This window comes from Falco cherrug, chromosome 19 (genome assembly GCF_023634085.1).
Source record: "Falco cherrug isolate bFalChe1 chromosome 19, bFalChe1.pri, whole genome shotgun sequence".
Classification (NCBI taxonomy): domain Eukaryota; kingdom Metazoa; phylum Chordata; class Aves; order Falconiformes; family Falconidae; genus Falco; species Falco cherrug.
The window spans coordinates 6,515,047-6,531,008 of NC_073715.1; the positions used below are offsets into that span (position 1 = coordinate 6,515,047).

The following is a 15,962-nucleotide window of genomic DNA, read 5'->3' on the forward strand; positions in this document are numbered from 1 at the left end:
CACCCACCCCGCTCCCGATTTAGGAAGGTGGTTTATCTGCCCCCCGCCCCTTTTTCCTACCCTCCGCGCTATTGTTTCTGCTCCGCGGATAAATGAGGCGGACAAAGGAAGCAGCTTTTCCTACTCAAATTATTAAGTTAGCAGAGCGGGATGATTGGCAGAGCACCAGCGGTTGCACATTGCGGGTGATGGGCGCTCGCTCTTTCCTTAATAAGGGGGGGGGTGGTATAAATAAACAAAAATCCTCCCTCCCGCATCCCCAGTGGTCGCTTTTTAATCAATACATTAGAAAGGTGGTCGCTTCCCACTCGGTCATCCCTGGCAATTGGAAAGGTGATTGGGGGTTTTCAGGGGATTTGAGTTTGGGTTTTTTTGGAGGGGGTGTGTGTGTTTGGGGAAAACTGGCATGGTGGTGCTGGCGGAGGAGGGTGCTGGTGCTGGGAGCGCTCCTGTTGCCATCTTCTGCTGAGCCTTCTCGCTATTAAACCCGAGAAGTTGCAGTGGATTCTCTTTGGTGGAGGTGGATGGAAGAACAAAGCAGAAATCAGGGTTTCCAACTTCTCCTGCTCTCTATCTCCAGCCCAGCAAAAGCATCAGAGATAAAATTTAATAACCCTTTTCCATGCTCTAATCGGGGTCTGGGGTTTCACTTTCAAGAGCATGGTTACTATGTCGCGGCTGGTTCAGCCTGGATTATGAATTACTTTCTAGTAAGGATACATATAAAAGCTAAGTAACTGTTGCTGAAGAAAATCAGACGTCTGTGTTATATGAGCAGTGTCTCTCTTGGGCAAAAAAAAAAAAAGGTTATTTTACACTCTCCCCCCCAAAAAAAAAAACCACCAAAAACAAAAACAAACAACGCTGTAAAAGTTGGGAAAGTTCTATGTGCGGCTCAGCGTTTCAATGCGAAAAAGGGGGGAATAAAAAGGGGGGGGAAGCAAAGTAAAGTCAATATCAGCCGAGCTCACACATGAGGAGTGCAGGGGTCCTGTGCGACGCGTGGGATTAGTGATGTTTGTAACGTGGCAAGCAGGAGAAGTAAATATGCGGAGAGCAAAATAAGGCATAGAGAGAGGAGAATCTGCTGAGGGTTAGCGGTGCTTCTGCAGACATTTGTGTGTTGTGGCATCTTAAAAAAAAAACCAAACCCGAATCCCGTGGTTTGGGCTTATGTTGGAAAGGCACAGGTTGACGTGGAGAAATAAAGTCTTAAACTCTGAATATTTGGACTTTTCTGGGTAAGCAAAACGGCAGGCTAGCAGGTTTTTCCCAAGGCGGGTTCACATCTGGCGCGAGTGGTGTATTTTAGGGTTTAGGTTTTTTTGTTGGTGGATTGTGATATTTCAGGATTTTCCCCTCCTTTGACTTCTTACTTGTGAGCCTCAGGGCAAAGTTTCTGTCCAAGGAGTATATTTCGATTGCAAAAATAGTGGTGTCCCTGCTCCATAGGACAGGCGCTTGGTCTGAACGTTATAACCCAGACGAGAAGAAAATCACGTGCGATGAATTAATGTGTGTTTTTAAGCATCGTTTTGAAAACGTATCGCTTTGTGTTCTCTGCTGTGTTAAAGATGCTGTATTTTAAGTCTGGAAAAGACGAAATAGTTGTTGATTTGGTTCAGAGCAATGTTGTGTGGAGTTCGGCTATTTTCATCACACTTTTAGGTTGAATACACCAGGCTGGGGAAAAAAATGTTATAAGCGAGTTTAAAAAAAGGGTAAAGGAAGAAGAAAGAAAAAAAAAAAGAATGAAGAAACTCATTTACGATACTGTAAATTAATATTTCAACAGGGACAAGGTTGATTACTGGTACATTTAACCATAATTATTTGATATTAGTGCTGTGATAATTGAATGATTTAAAGGATTCATTACATGTATGATGAGTTTGCTTTCTCTGTATTAACTATCTGCAGATTTCTTTCCCTTTCTTCTAACAGCATGTACAAGACAAAACAATATCTATTATGTATATATTAAGATTGATTTTATTTCTAAGAGACCACCCCCCTGGAGAGAAAGAGAAGAGTCTAAAGTTAATATATGTTTAGCAACCCAGTTCCAGAAATGCAATAAAAGTTAAAATCTCCCCTACTGTTTTTTTAATTATGATATTAGATCAGGAAGAAGGACGGTGGGAATTTATTGCTTCAGCTATTTTTGTATAGATGTGCCTGTTTTTTATGTAAAAACATGGGTAGTCAAAAAGACACCATGCTGTTCGCCTTCATCTTTCTTCGCGTAGTATTGCTTTGTTGCTCATGTTCATGCACTTTCTGATGCTGTTATCAGAGTAAAATATTAGCGATATTATGATACGCTGGATTGCGTAATTTTTCTTGCGTCTGTTTGTATAATACTCCTCTCCCAGCAGGTGTAATTTTAAAACCTGGAGGCTTTTGCCCGTGTCTCGCTGTGTGTGCACGCATTGCCTACGGATGAACTTCATCCTTTGCTGCTAGGAATGATCTGGGGGGGTGGGGGGGTGCGTGTGTATGCAAAAGCTGTGGGGCTGAAAAGTTGGGTAGGAGGCTGTGGGGAGATGAGGTTGCGTTGGTACACTCTCCCAGTTTTGCAGCAGGGGAAGAACTGTGCTATATTATGGGGAGGGGTTTTTTTGTGTGTGTGTCCCGATAAAAGTTCTCCTGGCTACTCGTGGGTATTTGTTCGGCTGGGTTTTGGGGAAGTCCCCTAAAGGCTCAGCTCTTCCCTACAAGACGAGCCCGCTCCAGGGCTGGAAAACAAACTGGGGCTGGTGGAGGGAATCGTGTAAATGGTAGCAAATGTCCCTGCTCAAGGTTGTTACTTTAGGTGTCTGGCTCAGACAGTGAGTATTTACATAGGTATTGGCTCTGCAGACGACCTTACAATTAACCGCTTGATGGTGGGGGTGGGGGTGCGGATTAAGACAGAAGACGGGGTATTGCCTGAATAGTCTTTCTTTTAAGCCATATTTGTGGTATATAGAAGCAGGTTTAAGGCTGAGCTGATCTCCTGGAGGAGACTTTTGCACCAGGCCAGAGATGTTGCGGTGCAGCTTGTGCTGGAATCCATCGCCTAAAGCAGCACCCTCCGCCCTCCTCCCGCCGCCCCCCCCCCCCCCCGCCCCCCCATTTCTCGGGGTTATTGTCTTATTTGAGGGCACCAGGCTCTTCCTAACACCTTGTGCTCGCTTTCAAGCTCGCTAGTGTGCAACTGGAGCAGCCAAACAATAGAATTTGCAGACACAACTTGGAGCTTGCAACTATAGTTATCTATGCTAATTACAGGGTGTCTGACAGAAACATAATAAATGTAAAGGCAGAAGTATAGAAATATGTTTCTTCAGGCAGTATACACTTCGCCTTTCTGGGTTCAGGCTTGTTTTCTTGCTCTTCTTTTAATTTACTTCTCTGGGGGAAAAAAAAATTTCCCCTTCTCTTGACCTGCATTTCATATCACACCCAAAACCGAGCTAACCTGGAGAGCAGCGTGGAGAGGAGCTTTAATTTTGCACCCTCCCCGGCTGCTGCAGCCGAGCTGCTGGGGTTTGTGAACATCTGCAGAAGGCTTCGTCTGGTGGAGACCTGAAATTTTGGAAAAGGAGACCATAACACACTTAAAGAAATTGTACTTCGCTTTAATTGCACCTCGGAATTTATTGTCTATTAGCTGTACCTCCAACACTGGAGAGACAGGAATTCTTAGCAACAAACGGGGGGGGTGGGGGGGGGGGTGAAGCACTTAAGCAGGTAAAAAACTCCTGCAGTGTCATTTTCAGCTGAATGGTGATTTTCTTTGCCTTAGCTGTGATTCCCATGTTGGCTCAGATTGAAGTTTTCACGTTGATACAAAGCGATGTGCGTTCAGCGGTCAGTTGTTGTCCTGGGGAGCTTTCCTGTATGATAACTTTTAAGGAAGCCTGAATAAATATGATTTTCAAGCAGCCAAAGAATGTAGTGGGGTGGTGGGGTGGATAAGGCAAAGCCTATAGCCTGCGATCGCGCTGCTGCAAGATTCACGGATGGTATTTGGCCTGAAATTAATCTTTCCCCATATTTATTTACTTTAAGAGACAATCCTGGAATAAACAGAGGCATCTGGGGGATCAGAAAATATTTCGCAGCCTCTTCAGAGAGTCTGCTTGAGAGTCATTCAATCTATTGTGTACAATTTTTTCCCCCTTTTTCTTCTTTTTTTTTTCTTAAGGAAAGGAGGGGTGAAGAAGGAACAAAAGAAAGAGAGAAAGAACTTTGGCAGGCAAGAGAAGAGGAAGGGAATGGAAAAGGACAAAGAAGTGGGGGGGAAAGGGAACTTTATTCCGGGTTAAGGCTGGAAATGCAGGCGGGGAGTGGGAGTTGAGCTGGCTGGAGGGTTACTTTCGTTTCGTTCCTGGAGGGATGGGACGGCAGCACCGCCCTTCCCTGCCGCTCCGGAGCGGGGCTGGAGGTGTGCGGCGTGGCCGGTGGGGGGGAAGGAGCCGAGAAAACCCCGATTTCTTTTTTTAATCCGAACTTGACAGTGTTTATTGAACCGAGGGAAAGCGGGGAATGCGGCTGGGTTTTTTTTTCTCCCTCCTCCCCGAGCACGCTCCGTTTGCTTGGCTGGCGGGGGGCGCGGTGCCCGTCACCTCCCGGCCCCGGGGCGGCCGGGACGTGGCTCCGGGGCTGCCCCCGCCGGGAGCTCCGGTCTCGGGGTGCCCCGGCGGGCAGCAGCGCCGCAGCCCCGCTCCGGAGGAAGGCTGCTGGTGCTGCTCGGGCCTGGAGCTGCAGCAGGGAAGGGGAGATACACCCTCCCCTCCCCAATTACTTGTGACCGCAGCCTGGCTCTTCCTTACCACCGGTTTTTGAAAAAAAAAAAAAAAAAAAAGAAAAAAAAAAAAGAAAAAAAAAATTTAAAGAGCACCCCCCGCCCCAAGAAAGCAGTGTCACCTCAGCAGGCAGGCTGTCCAATAGCTGGGGTTTTTTCTTTTTTTTTTTTTTTTTTTTTTTTCCTCCCTCTTCTCTCTCTCTTTTTATTAGGGTTATTTTTTTGTCTCACTACCTTCCAATCAGGGGAGAATTTCTCAAAGCGAAACCAAAAGATTTGGAAGTGGGGAAAGAGCCTGGCTACGCGCACAGGGCAGGGAAGGGATGCAGCTCGGGCTGAGCACACACAGCATTTGCAGGGAGCAGGGCGAACATGGGAAGCATTTAGCTCCGAAAAGGTGTCAGAAGTCAACTAACCAGGACAGTGCTCAGACAAAGGCTTGATTTCCTATAACCTCCTAATCTGCGAGTAGACTTCGTCTTTTTTTTATATATATATATATATAAAAATTACTCAATTTTTCTCCGCCGGAAAAAAAAATACTCATACAGCTTGTGGATTGCTAGTGTTAGTTTTGCTCAATGCAATTAAGTTTCTTTCCCCTGCAGATTCAAAAGGAGAGGTGAGAGGAAAAGATATTAGTCTGCCTGGAAGGGATGTGATAGCTCACCATCATTTCAGAAGAGGTAATCTCCCATTAAACAAATACCGAAGCTTTTGTGGAGGCATAGGAGTCTAGCTGGAGCGTGCAGAAAAGCTGCGAAATAACCTTGTAGCTGCTGAATTCAATAGCAAGGCGTGTTTCAGATCCAGTCTGGATATTTGCTTGGAGACACTGCTACTGAAAAGAAGAATATTTCAGGATATTGCTTTATTTGCCCTGCACTCTGAGCGGACTTTATCCACATAACTTTTCATTCATCCATGGGGATGGTCTCATGTGAGATAAGCGTGAAAGGACAATATTTTATGGGGGTTCACATCGTGTTACGGGATTCTGCAGCTAAATGTGGAGAAAACGTTGTCTTAAGCCGTCTCTTTAGTCTTAAGCCGTGTCTTTAGTTTGCTTTAAGGTGAAGTGTCTCCATCTCTGCTTTGTACTGCGCAATTCTGAGACCAGCAGCCCCTGAATGAGAGGGGTTTGTATGACAAACGCGATCTTATTTTGTGTTTAATACCCCACCACAGTGTGGGGAGTGAGTGAGTAATCCCGTGTGCTGCAGGTTTCCGTGCAAATAAAAGAAATCTTTGCCAGATACGTTTGCCTTTGTGTAACACCAACATCCACCATCCACGACTAATTTAGTGACCTTGCCTGCTTGCATTAAGGTTACAAAAACTGCTGCTACTTATTACGACTGCGTGGCTTTGATAATTTCTGCTCGTTTTGCGCTTCGTCTGTGGTATATTCTGACACTATAAAAAAATTTTTCCCCCTCTGGAAAACCTCCACACTGACTCTGCTTTTCAGTGCTTCTGTCCCTCTGCATGCTCAGTCCTTCCTTTCCCTCTCCCTCCTTCTCTCTCTGCCTCTTTTTCCCCCCTTTCTCCCTCTCCCCTTCTGCATATACATCTGCAAACAACCCTTCTTTTGTAAGGATTCTCTTTAAAATATTCCACCAAAGTAGAGAAGCCAAGCTGCTTTTTCTCCTCTACATGTCACAGCCCACTATATTAGCAGTCTTGCAGAGTAAGTATTTTTAAAATGGGAATAAATAAAAGAATGATTTTTTTTTTCTCGCGAACATAAAAATAACCGTCATTGGAGACTGATGATTGACAGATAAATTGGTCTCGATAAAGGCCAAAGAAGACATTCTACTCCTGCAGGAATATTTCCCTTTAAGGGCTCACATAAAGCAGGGAACTTAAAACGGAATGAGGAATAAATTCTGTGGGGGGAGCGAGTCGATGACTTTTCGAATTTGGAAAATCTGGAGTCCCTTGACAAACACCTCCCGTCATATTTTTATTTTAAAGCCTTCCCTATTTTTTGAGAGGGAAATCCAATTTCTACCAGCAGCGAGGGCAGCCTCGTGCATTTATTTTTTTTTTTTTCCTGGAGCTCTGTGGATTGAGGTGCAGGATTTTATCCTGGCTCAGCTGAGGGGGTAAGTTTGGAGGGGCTGGGGGGGAAGATCTCCTGGCAGTATCACTCCCTCTTGCCTGTTCTTCCTCAATCTGCCTTAATGTCTTTTCTCCTCCCGCTCGCATTTCCCATGCAACTTACTGAGGAGGGAAGGGGGAGGAAAAAAAAAAAAAAAAAGGTTTCTGCTGTGTCCGTCCGTGGGACTTGCCCAGACTGTACAGAACGCCTGTCACTGGTGAATGCTGCATCACTGGAGACACCCTGACCACCCCCCTTGCCTGCCTGCCTGCCTCTCCCATGGAGGGACCCCCACCGCTTTCTGAGCCCACACTTTCCCTTCTTGCAAATTTTGACCGTTTCCCTCTATGTCCCCCCCAGCTCTAGAATACCCGAGGTGATGGAGAGTCCAGACACTCCATATTTTTGGGGGGTTCTGTTTCTAAAAAAAAATCACGAAAGGTTATTTTTTTGTTAGGTACCTTAATTTTAATATTATTTTTTTCTGCCAGAAGACTCGCCTAACTCCCTTATTTCAGACTCCAATGGGCGTGAGCTATTTACCTACCTGTCTTTCCTTACAAAGGAAAGGTTATTCTCTCAAAATGCAGGCAGGTTATCACCGATTTTTTTAACGCTTCCAACTTCTTCAATCGATTTGGTGTAAAAAGAAAAGTTTCCAGGCGTTAACAAAAAAAAAAAAAAAAAAAAGGAGGAAAAAAAAAAATCATGTGCCAAACACACATTGTTGCTTCCTCCTGATACGCAAAAGCTCTCTCATCCTCAGCTATATAGCTGAAACTCAGTCCTACGGTTTTATTTAATGAACGACACATTTATGAACAATCAAGTGATCCTCGTAAAAATTTTATTGAAGGACATAAAAACATCCACGACTACTTGCCGAATAATGCAGCCTTTCACTGCAAAAGCTCAGTTTTTCTTTTTTTCTTTTTTTTTTTTTTTTTTTTTGGGGGGGGGGGGCTGTGTGTGTGTGTGTGGTATTATTATTTCCCCCTCCTGTTTTCAAAGCTGCTCCTCAGACTATATATATTTTTTTTTTCCCTCCTGAAGACACTTTTTTTCTTAAAGCAGGGCTAGATGTGCCTCTGCCCCACAGATTTCTCAGCTGCTGAGCAGCCTAACGATGAGACAGCGCTGCAAAAGATGACAAAAGCCCCCTTGGCTTTTAGGGTAAAAGCTTCTCCCCCCCTTCCCCCCCAGCTCCTTTCTCCAAGTGGGGAGCCCACCTTCACCGCACTTCTCCCCTCTCCCCTTCCCACCGCTATCCCATTTAATGTATCCATTAGAGGCTAGAAGCTGCAGAAGCAAAGGACAGAGACAAATTACGTCAAGAAATAGTTCCTGGACTACCTTCCACAATTACCTTCCACCTTCCCTAGCACCAGGGCGAATCTTCCCCCCCAGCCCGCGGGCAGAGCATCCCCCGGCTGAGGACCGGCCGAGCCTCCCTCCTCCACATCCCCGCCCCATTTCCAGCAGTTTTAGGAAAAGCCGGGTGGCGTTATTAAAAAAAAAAAAAAAAAAAAAGGAAGGAGGAAAGGAAAAAAAAAAAAAAAGACCTGCGGATTGATCCACGCTATATTTTTGGGTAAATACAATCACGTGAGGGCGGGCAGCCAATGGCACACTGGGAAAGGCTGAAAAAATAATTACCTGCCCTGATTGTTCTATGAGAAGATAAAAAGTACACATACAGTTCATACAATAATCTTATGAATGTAAAAGAGGGGGGAACCATGTCGGCTTCTGGCCCCATAAGCAACTACTATGTTGACTCCTTGATAAGCCACGAGAACGACGAGCTCTTGGCCTCCAGGTTCCCCAGCACTGCCTCCCACCCGGCTGCTGCCCGACCGTCAGGATTAGTCCCGGACTGTGCCGACTTTCCGTCCTGCAGTTTCGCCCCCAAGCCGGCCGTCTTTACCACCTCCTGGGCTCCCGTGCACTCCCAGTCCTCCGTGGGCTACCACCCCTACGCCCCCCAGGCGCCCGTGGGGGCAGAGCCCAGGTACATGCGGACTTGGCTGGAGCCCCTCGCCGGGGCCGTCTCCTTCCCGGCCTTCGCCCCCGGTGCTCGCCCCTACGGCCTGAAGCCCGACGCCTTCCCCGGGCGGCGGCCGGAGTGCGGCCCCGCCGACGGCCGCGGCTACGCGGACTACATGTACGCGGCTCCGGGGGAGCTGAGAGACAGAGCAGCGCAGACAATTCCTTCCCCGGAGTCCGAAGCCATCGCTTCCAGCAAACACAAAGAAGAAAAGCACGAATTAGACCCTAGTAAGTCGAAGTCATTCTTGTTTACGACCGGGGAGGCATTACAGCTTCCAGGACCCTACTCAATAAAATGAAATTACCTTAGAGAGCCCGACCCTAAAACTCCAGATACGCAGGAAGATCTGGGGGTTTGAGCGAGTCCGCCTAGCAGAGCCGGAGAGCGAATATCTGTACTTTGTTTTGGGCACTTTAGTCTTTTTCTGGGTTTCTTTTTTTCTTTTTCTCCCCCCCCCCCTTTTTTTTTTTCCTTGCAAGGGGAAAGGGGGGGGGGGGCTTTGGCTTCTTTGATCAAATATTCATCACCTTCTACCGGGGGGAATTAAAAAAAAAATAGAGAAGGAGAGTGCGTGTGTGAGAGGGAGCGAGAGGGGGGTAGGCAGAGGGAGAAGCCTCTTCGCTTTCAAATATTTCCACTTTCAAAGAACAAGGAAGAGTTGTAGCTGGCTGGAAGTTAACATATTGATGTGGGTTTTTTGGGGGAGGGGAAAGGAATATCTCTGGTTAAACACAGAGGTGTCTCTTTATCTATTTTAAAAATCAATAAAAGCTCCACCGGTGCAATTATTCATAAAATGCTCCAACACGTGGGAATAAATGAAAAGGTGGGTGCCCTGGGCGGGGGGGCGTGTGTGTGTGTGTGTAGGGGAGAAGCAAAGGGGGAAATTGGAATTGTAAAGGCGTAAACTAAGTGTGTGGAGGTAGCAGAGGGCAAAAGGCAGCGAGCACAGGACATTGGACCATACACTTGAAGAAACATCTTCTGCAGCCCAAGGGGAGGGGGGGAAGGCGAGGGGGGGAACTCCAGAAAAACCAAAACAAACCCAACCCCAACCCAGCCATCAGGAAACCTTGAACACTGTAGGGGCAGGAGTCAGGTAACCGCCAGCATCACCCTCACCTCCACCCTGCAGCGCAGGGAGCCTGGAGCCCAGCTCTGCAGAGGGGACCAGCTCCTGGGGGATGCAGAGGCAGGAGGGCAGCAACTCAGCATCCGAGATTAAAATAAAATAAATTAATAATTTTAAAAGCCCCAAAGCAAAACCCACCCAACACAATGCCTCCTCGCCAAACCCTCCCGAGAGGACCTCAGCACCAGCGGGGGATGCGAGGACGATGATGCGGGTGCACCCGCCGGGGTACCGCACGCCCCTGCGGCCGCTCGGCCGTGCCCTGGGCTTGGGGGGACCCCCCCGGCCTAAGATGCGGGAGATTTCCGAGCGATAAAGCTGGGTGACAGGAGATGGGAGCACCTTGGTGCCTCAGTATCTCGCTCTCTATCAGGAAAGGCGCTCACACCTCTATTTATGACAGGCGAGCTGGTGCCAGGCACCCTCGTGATAAAAATAAGTCGAGGAATCAGGAGGCGAAAGTCTCCCTTTGCTGGCAGGCAGCTGCCTAAAACGGGCAGAGGGTAAAACCTTCTCCCACGGAGCGGCGGGTTTGCTCCCCGGCCAAGGCGGGCTGTGGCAGCAGCCTGGAAAGTCTTTTAGGCTGGGGGGGAGAAGGGGAAAAAAAAAAAAAGCGCCAATTTCGGGGAGTCAGTGGGACATCTCGCGTGTCATCCTTAAGATATTAAAAAAACAAACTCGGCTTTCCAGGTCTGGGAAAGCTTCTAGGGAAAGTATTGGAGAGCTGAGGTTGTAAAAAGAGTTTATGGGCCTATGAAATGGTGGGAATTTTTACTTTTTATGACTATGTTCTTAGATTACTGCTAGTAGCAGTCATGTGGATAATTATTATTTTAAACCCATTGCTACGGTTTTATTTACTGAAACTTTTATGTGAGAACAGCAGCAAAAGAAAAGGAAATGACCCCTCCAAAATAAACAGATTAAACTCTTCTGAAGGTCACTTAAAATATTTAGGTAAGATCTGCTAATTAAACAGGTTTCTTTCTATAGATACACCAGGGCGTGGAGGGGGGAGGGAAGAAAGGCCAGCTGTATACACTGATTTTTCCCCCCCCAAAAAAAATGTTAAAATCTTCTTTCTCAGACAATCCCGTCGCAAATTGGATTCATGCGCGCTCCACGAGGAAGAAAAGATGTCCTTACACAAAGTATCAGACCCTGGAACTGGAAAAAGAGTTTTTATTCAATATGTACCTTACACGGGACCGGAGGTACGAAGTAGCCAGAGTCCTTAATCTCACTGAACGCCAAGTCAAAATCTGGTTTCAGAACAGGCGAATGAAAATGAAGAAAATGAATAAAGAAAAAACCGATAAAGAACAGCAATAAAGTTGGCAAAGTCCAGTCAATGAGAAACGAGGGTGGAGAAAAAAAAAAAAAAAAAAAGGAAAAAACCACCAAAAAAAAACCCACAAAAAAAGGCTGTTTCTGGGGGTTGAAGTGTTTCTGACTTTGAATGTGCGGATGAATGTTTAGCATTATAGGCAAACACAGCAAGCGTTTTGGGACACGAGTCTTTTCTAAAATGCAACTAAATAAAAGAAAGATGTTGGGGGGGGTTGTTTTCTCTTCCTTTCTTCTTCCTTGTTTTTTGTTTTGTCCTCCTCAGAAAACAAACACAAGAAGTACTTGAATATTTTTTTTAGTATTTTATTTCATAAATTAAACTTATCCAGTATTTTTATTTTTTAATTCCGCGAGCTCGTGAGTGAATATTTTGTACAAAAAAGAGGAAAAAGAGACACAAAAAAAAAAAAAAGGACCGAAGGGAATATGGCTCAATGATGTTCTGTCATGGTGTTGAACGTTTCTGCTGTACTTATTTGTGTATTTTATTCTCGTCTCAGAACCGTTCTGTAATATTGTTATGTTCGCTATTGTAGAGCAGCTCTATGTAAATATACCTAACGTCACGGGGGAAAAAAAAAAAAAAAAGGAAAAAAATCAGGATGTAGGTGTCTTTTTATTTAAAGCCCTTTGCAGAGGAGCAGCCCCAGGGCTTTGCCAGCCGGTGCCGGTGCCGGTGCCGGTGCTGGTGCCGCAGCCTCGGCAGGGCGGACCCGAACATCCCCCGCAGCCGGAGGAGAGCGGAGATTTCTGCTTCCTTCCCCAGCACTTTCCTATTTCAGAGTACCATAATAAAAAGGCGCTGAGGTAAGGGTTATATGTGCCATCAATTTTTAGATTGGGATAATTAATTGTACTAATTTATGACCCCAGGCAATCGAAGGATATGTAAAAAGACTAAATATGGATGCTGGGAATAGAGGAGCTGGCAAAGGCATCGCTCTCTGCCATCCGCTCGGGGAGCTTCTGCCTTATCGATGGGTTGCCAAAACTTGGAGGGTTGCTGGAAGTGCCGTTTCTCGCAAGACAGCCCAGGAGAAGGCGGGGAGGGCGGGGGGAGATCTGGGCTGAGGCGGGGGGGAAGAAAGAGCAAGGGAATAAAGACATAAATGTGTGGTGGCGATGCGGTAGCCTGCAAATTTTCGGGTTGAAAGGCAAAAAAAAATAAAAGGCAGACCCCCCTCCCTCATCCTTACACGGGGGAAATTAAAAAAAAAAAGGGGGGGGGGGGAGAAGGGTTGTTGGCTGCGGAAAGGTCAACCCCCCCGGTCCTGCCAGGGCGAGATGGGTCTGGGGCTTGTGCAGAGGCGAGAAAACACGCTGCCCACAGCGCTGGAGCCGGGTTTTATCAATGGCTCCTTCTCTGGGCGCTTTCCAGGCTGCTGAATGAGAAACAAGAGGCAGGAGATTGTATAAAAAATGAGCAGCGAGGGATGTTTAATCATAAAAACTTGTTATAGGTCCCTTTCTTTAATGAAATGAGTGGAGCAGCGTTTTAATCTTTCTAATCAAAACCAGATCAGGCGAGCGAGATACGTTTGTCGCCCTCGTCCCAGTTCCTCCGAAATAAAAAAATCTGGAAGCGATTACTTCTGCTGATCTCATAAAATATTGCTCTTTAATATTTCTTGCTGAAGCATTTGGAGGTTTCTTTTCCTTACCCTGATTTGTGTCCTCGCTTTTAAAGTGGGGTCTATTTTTGTCTCAGGACGGGGACAGGCGCACTGCGGTCTATCAGCGGAGACATCCCTAGAGCAGGGGAAGCTAAAAAGCCCTTTTACAATCCCAGTTTTGTGCTAGGTCTGTTTGGAAAAAACCTTAACGAGCGCAATGAAATGGTCAGGTTAGAAAACATTTTAGCGGAGCGAAAGATTTATGGACAAAAAAAAATACCACAAAAAAAACCCAAAAACCGGAAGAAGAAGGGGGAAATCTTTCCACCTAAGTCATGTCAATTCTTTTTTTTTTTTAATTATTATTATTGTTGTTGTTGTTGTTGTTGTTATTTTCCCTCCCATCTGCTTCTCTCCCTTCGTTCATCCCGCTTCAAATAAAGAATAAAATCCTGCAGGGTCGGGAAGCGGCTCGCTCACGTCCTCTTCGCGAGAGGGGAGAAATCATCCCCGTTTTATCACTATTAATTAAGAGGGGGCGAAGAAAAAAAATAAAAATCTCGACCATCATTTGGACAGGACTTTGGAGGCAGTTTCGGACCCGGCTCTCTGGAGGGGCTTGTCAGGAACGTTTAGCGATGTTGAAAAGACATGATGTATGGAAGTTCATTTTGGCCCCCCTTTCATTCAAGCGGATCTCATTTCCAGTGCGACCACAGCCTGCTCCCTCCTCCTGCCCCCCCTTCCTCCCTCCCCAGCCCCCCCCTCCCCAGCCCCTCTCCCCCCCTCCCCAGCCCCTCTCCCTCCCTGCCGCAGTCAGCTCTCCGGCCAGACCCCCATTACAGCCGGCGGGCAGCGCAGGAGATGCCCCTTTGTCTCCACCGAGCTGCTGGTTGGGGCTTTCTTTTGTTGGTGGTGGGTTGGGTTGGGTTAAAATCCTGCCGCAGTTTTAGTTCATGTGCAAGGCCCCCGGTATCCTCAGCTCCCCCCCCCCACTCCCACCCCCCCCGCCCTGCGTCCCCGTCCCCCGGTGAAGGGTTACACTAGTTATAAAATGCCATTTGGCCCTGCTGGGAGGCTGCGCTGGTGCGGCTCAGCCATTGAATTTCTCCTCCACGGCAGCCAGCGGAGAAAAAACCCACCCCAATGTGGCTCAAAATAAATAATAATAATTAAAAAGAAAAAAATGCGGCTTGCCACCCGGCAGCACACCCTACGGCCAGCCTTTCCCCGGATCAATGTATCAAAATGCTCCAATTTCGGCATTCTTTGACATATGGCGCGTGTGTGCAGACGCATACTGATACAGCTATTGTGTGCCGGCGCTTGTGAACATGCACATGCATTTCTGCCCTGGGAGAGATGCCCTTATCAAGGCAAACAAGAAAGAAAAAAAATTTGTTTAAATATATATGTACGTATATAGCCATGTATATAAGGTTCGTGGGGTGGGTTTTTTGTCGGGTGCGTGTGTGGTGTGCCTGGTTTCAAATCTGCCCCTTTGTAAGGCACACAAAACCGACAGGACCCTACAGCTGTCCATAGGTACATTTCCGCAGCCAAAAAAATGCCACTTTTACAACTCTGTTTGTCTCCCTGCTATGCATGGCTGAATGGGACCGAACAAAACAGGACCCTAGATCTGGCTAGACGTCTGGCTTTAATTGCTTTATGGTTTAAATAAGGTGGGTGCTCTTCCCTTTGAAACCGGATTATTGGAATGTTTTGTCTACAAGCTACAAACAACAGACCCCCCTCGGCAGAGGGGAGGTTAAAAAAAAAAAAAAAAAAAGAGAGAGAAAATCAAACCCCAACTCCAAGCCAAAACTGATAAAAGCCGGGGGGGAAGGGGGGTGAGGTGGTACATCTGGTGGGTTTGTTTGGTCCTTCGTGCGTGTGCTGCCTTTTTTTGTTAATTTTATGGGTGAGAAAAGGGGGAAATGGGGGGAAAGAAAAATAAAAGGGTAGTGGTGGGAATGGCTTTTTCCTAAAATCCTGCCCGCGCTCCAGTGTTGGAGGGTGGCCGCGGCTCCCCCCGCCGCCCCGAGGTGCCGGTAAGGGATTATCGGTTGTAGCGCGCCGCCCGGTAACCCGCGGGGGCCGGCGGGACCCCCCCGCCCGCGGCGCCGCGCCCCGCCGCGGCCGCGAGATGGCGCTGTTGCCCAATGTTAGCGCGGGGCTGCGCGCAGCGGGGAGCACCCCGCGGCACCCCGCACCCGCGGAAGCGGCTCCGCGGCCGTGGATGGGGGGGGAAACGCGGAGCTGACTTCACCCCCCTCAAACCCCGCACCGTGCTGAAAAATCCCATAAATAGCTTCCTTTTTAATGGGGGGTGTGTGTGTGTGTTTCGTTCCGCGGGGAGCGCGGAGCAGCGCTCAGGGCTGACATCTGACGGCGCGGGGAGCGCATAAATGCATAAAAAAATGCTTGCACAGAGAAATTGCCTGTTTTGAAGTGGTTGTGGGGTTTGGTTTTCTTTCCCCCCCGCCCCCCCCCCCCCTTTTCCTTCTCTTTATTTACGCACATCACGTATCTCTCAAAAGCCTCATTTTGGGGTGGAGAAGGAGGGAATGACATTTTTCAGTGAAGGTCAGGGCAAAGGGAGAGGGGGGGATAAAATAAACTCCGGGAGGGTACAATGAAACACCTAAAAGTACAATACAACCACACCGATAAAGCTACATTCAAGCGCATGCACCCGCAAGACACATCACCCCCCACCCATCCCCACATCTAAACACGGCCAAAACAGTAAAGACAAAGAGCAGCACTTTCCCCAGACAGTAAATGTCAAGATATTTTCCTTAAAAAGAAGCAGGCAATTGCATATATCTTATTTCATGAAATCTGGGAGGGGGTGGTGGGATCCTTCCTTTCACAGATACTGAAGGCAAACATTTATTTCCCAGCCTAGGGTA

The 15,962-nt window shown here is 47.4% G+C and overlaps 1 protein-coding gene across 1 annotated transcript; it reads left to right on the forward strand.

Annotated features, from left to right (window-relative positions):
• Nucleotides 1–8,601: 8,601 nt before the first annotated feature.
• Nucleotides 8,602–11,507, forward strand: HOXC9 (homeobox C9). Its single transcript, XM_005436110.2, has 2 exons — nt 8,602–9,176; nt 11,169–11,507. The coding sequence occupies exons 1-2, from the start codon at nt 8,615–8,617 to the stop codon at nt 11,411–11,413; spliced, it is 807 nt and encodes a 268-aa protein (XP_005436167.1). The 5' UTR covers nt 8,602–8,614; the 3' UTR covers nt 11,414–11,507.
• Nucleotides 11,508–15,962: the final 4,455 nt, after the last annotated feature.

Coding starts and splice junctions, on each gene's coding strand:
- HOXC9 (XM_005436110.2), top strand. CDS start 8,615: ATGAATGTAAAAGAGGGGGGAACCATGTCGGCTTCTGGCCCCATAAGC. Junction 9,177..11,168: donor AAAGCACGAATTAGACCCTA/GTAAGTCGAAGT, acceptor CTTCTTTCTCAG/ACAATCCCGTCGCAAATTGG.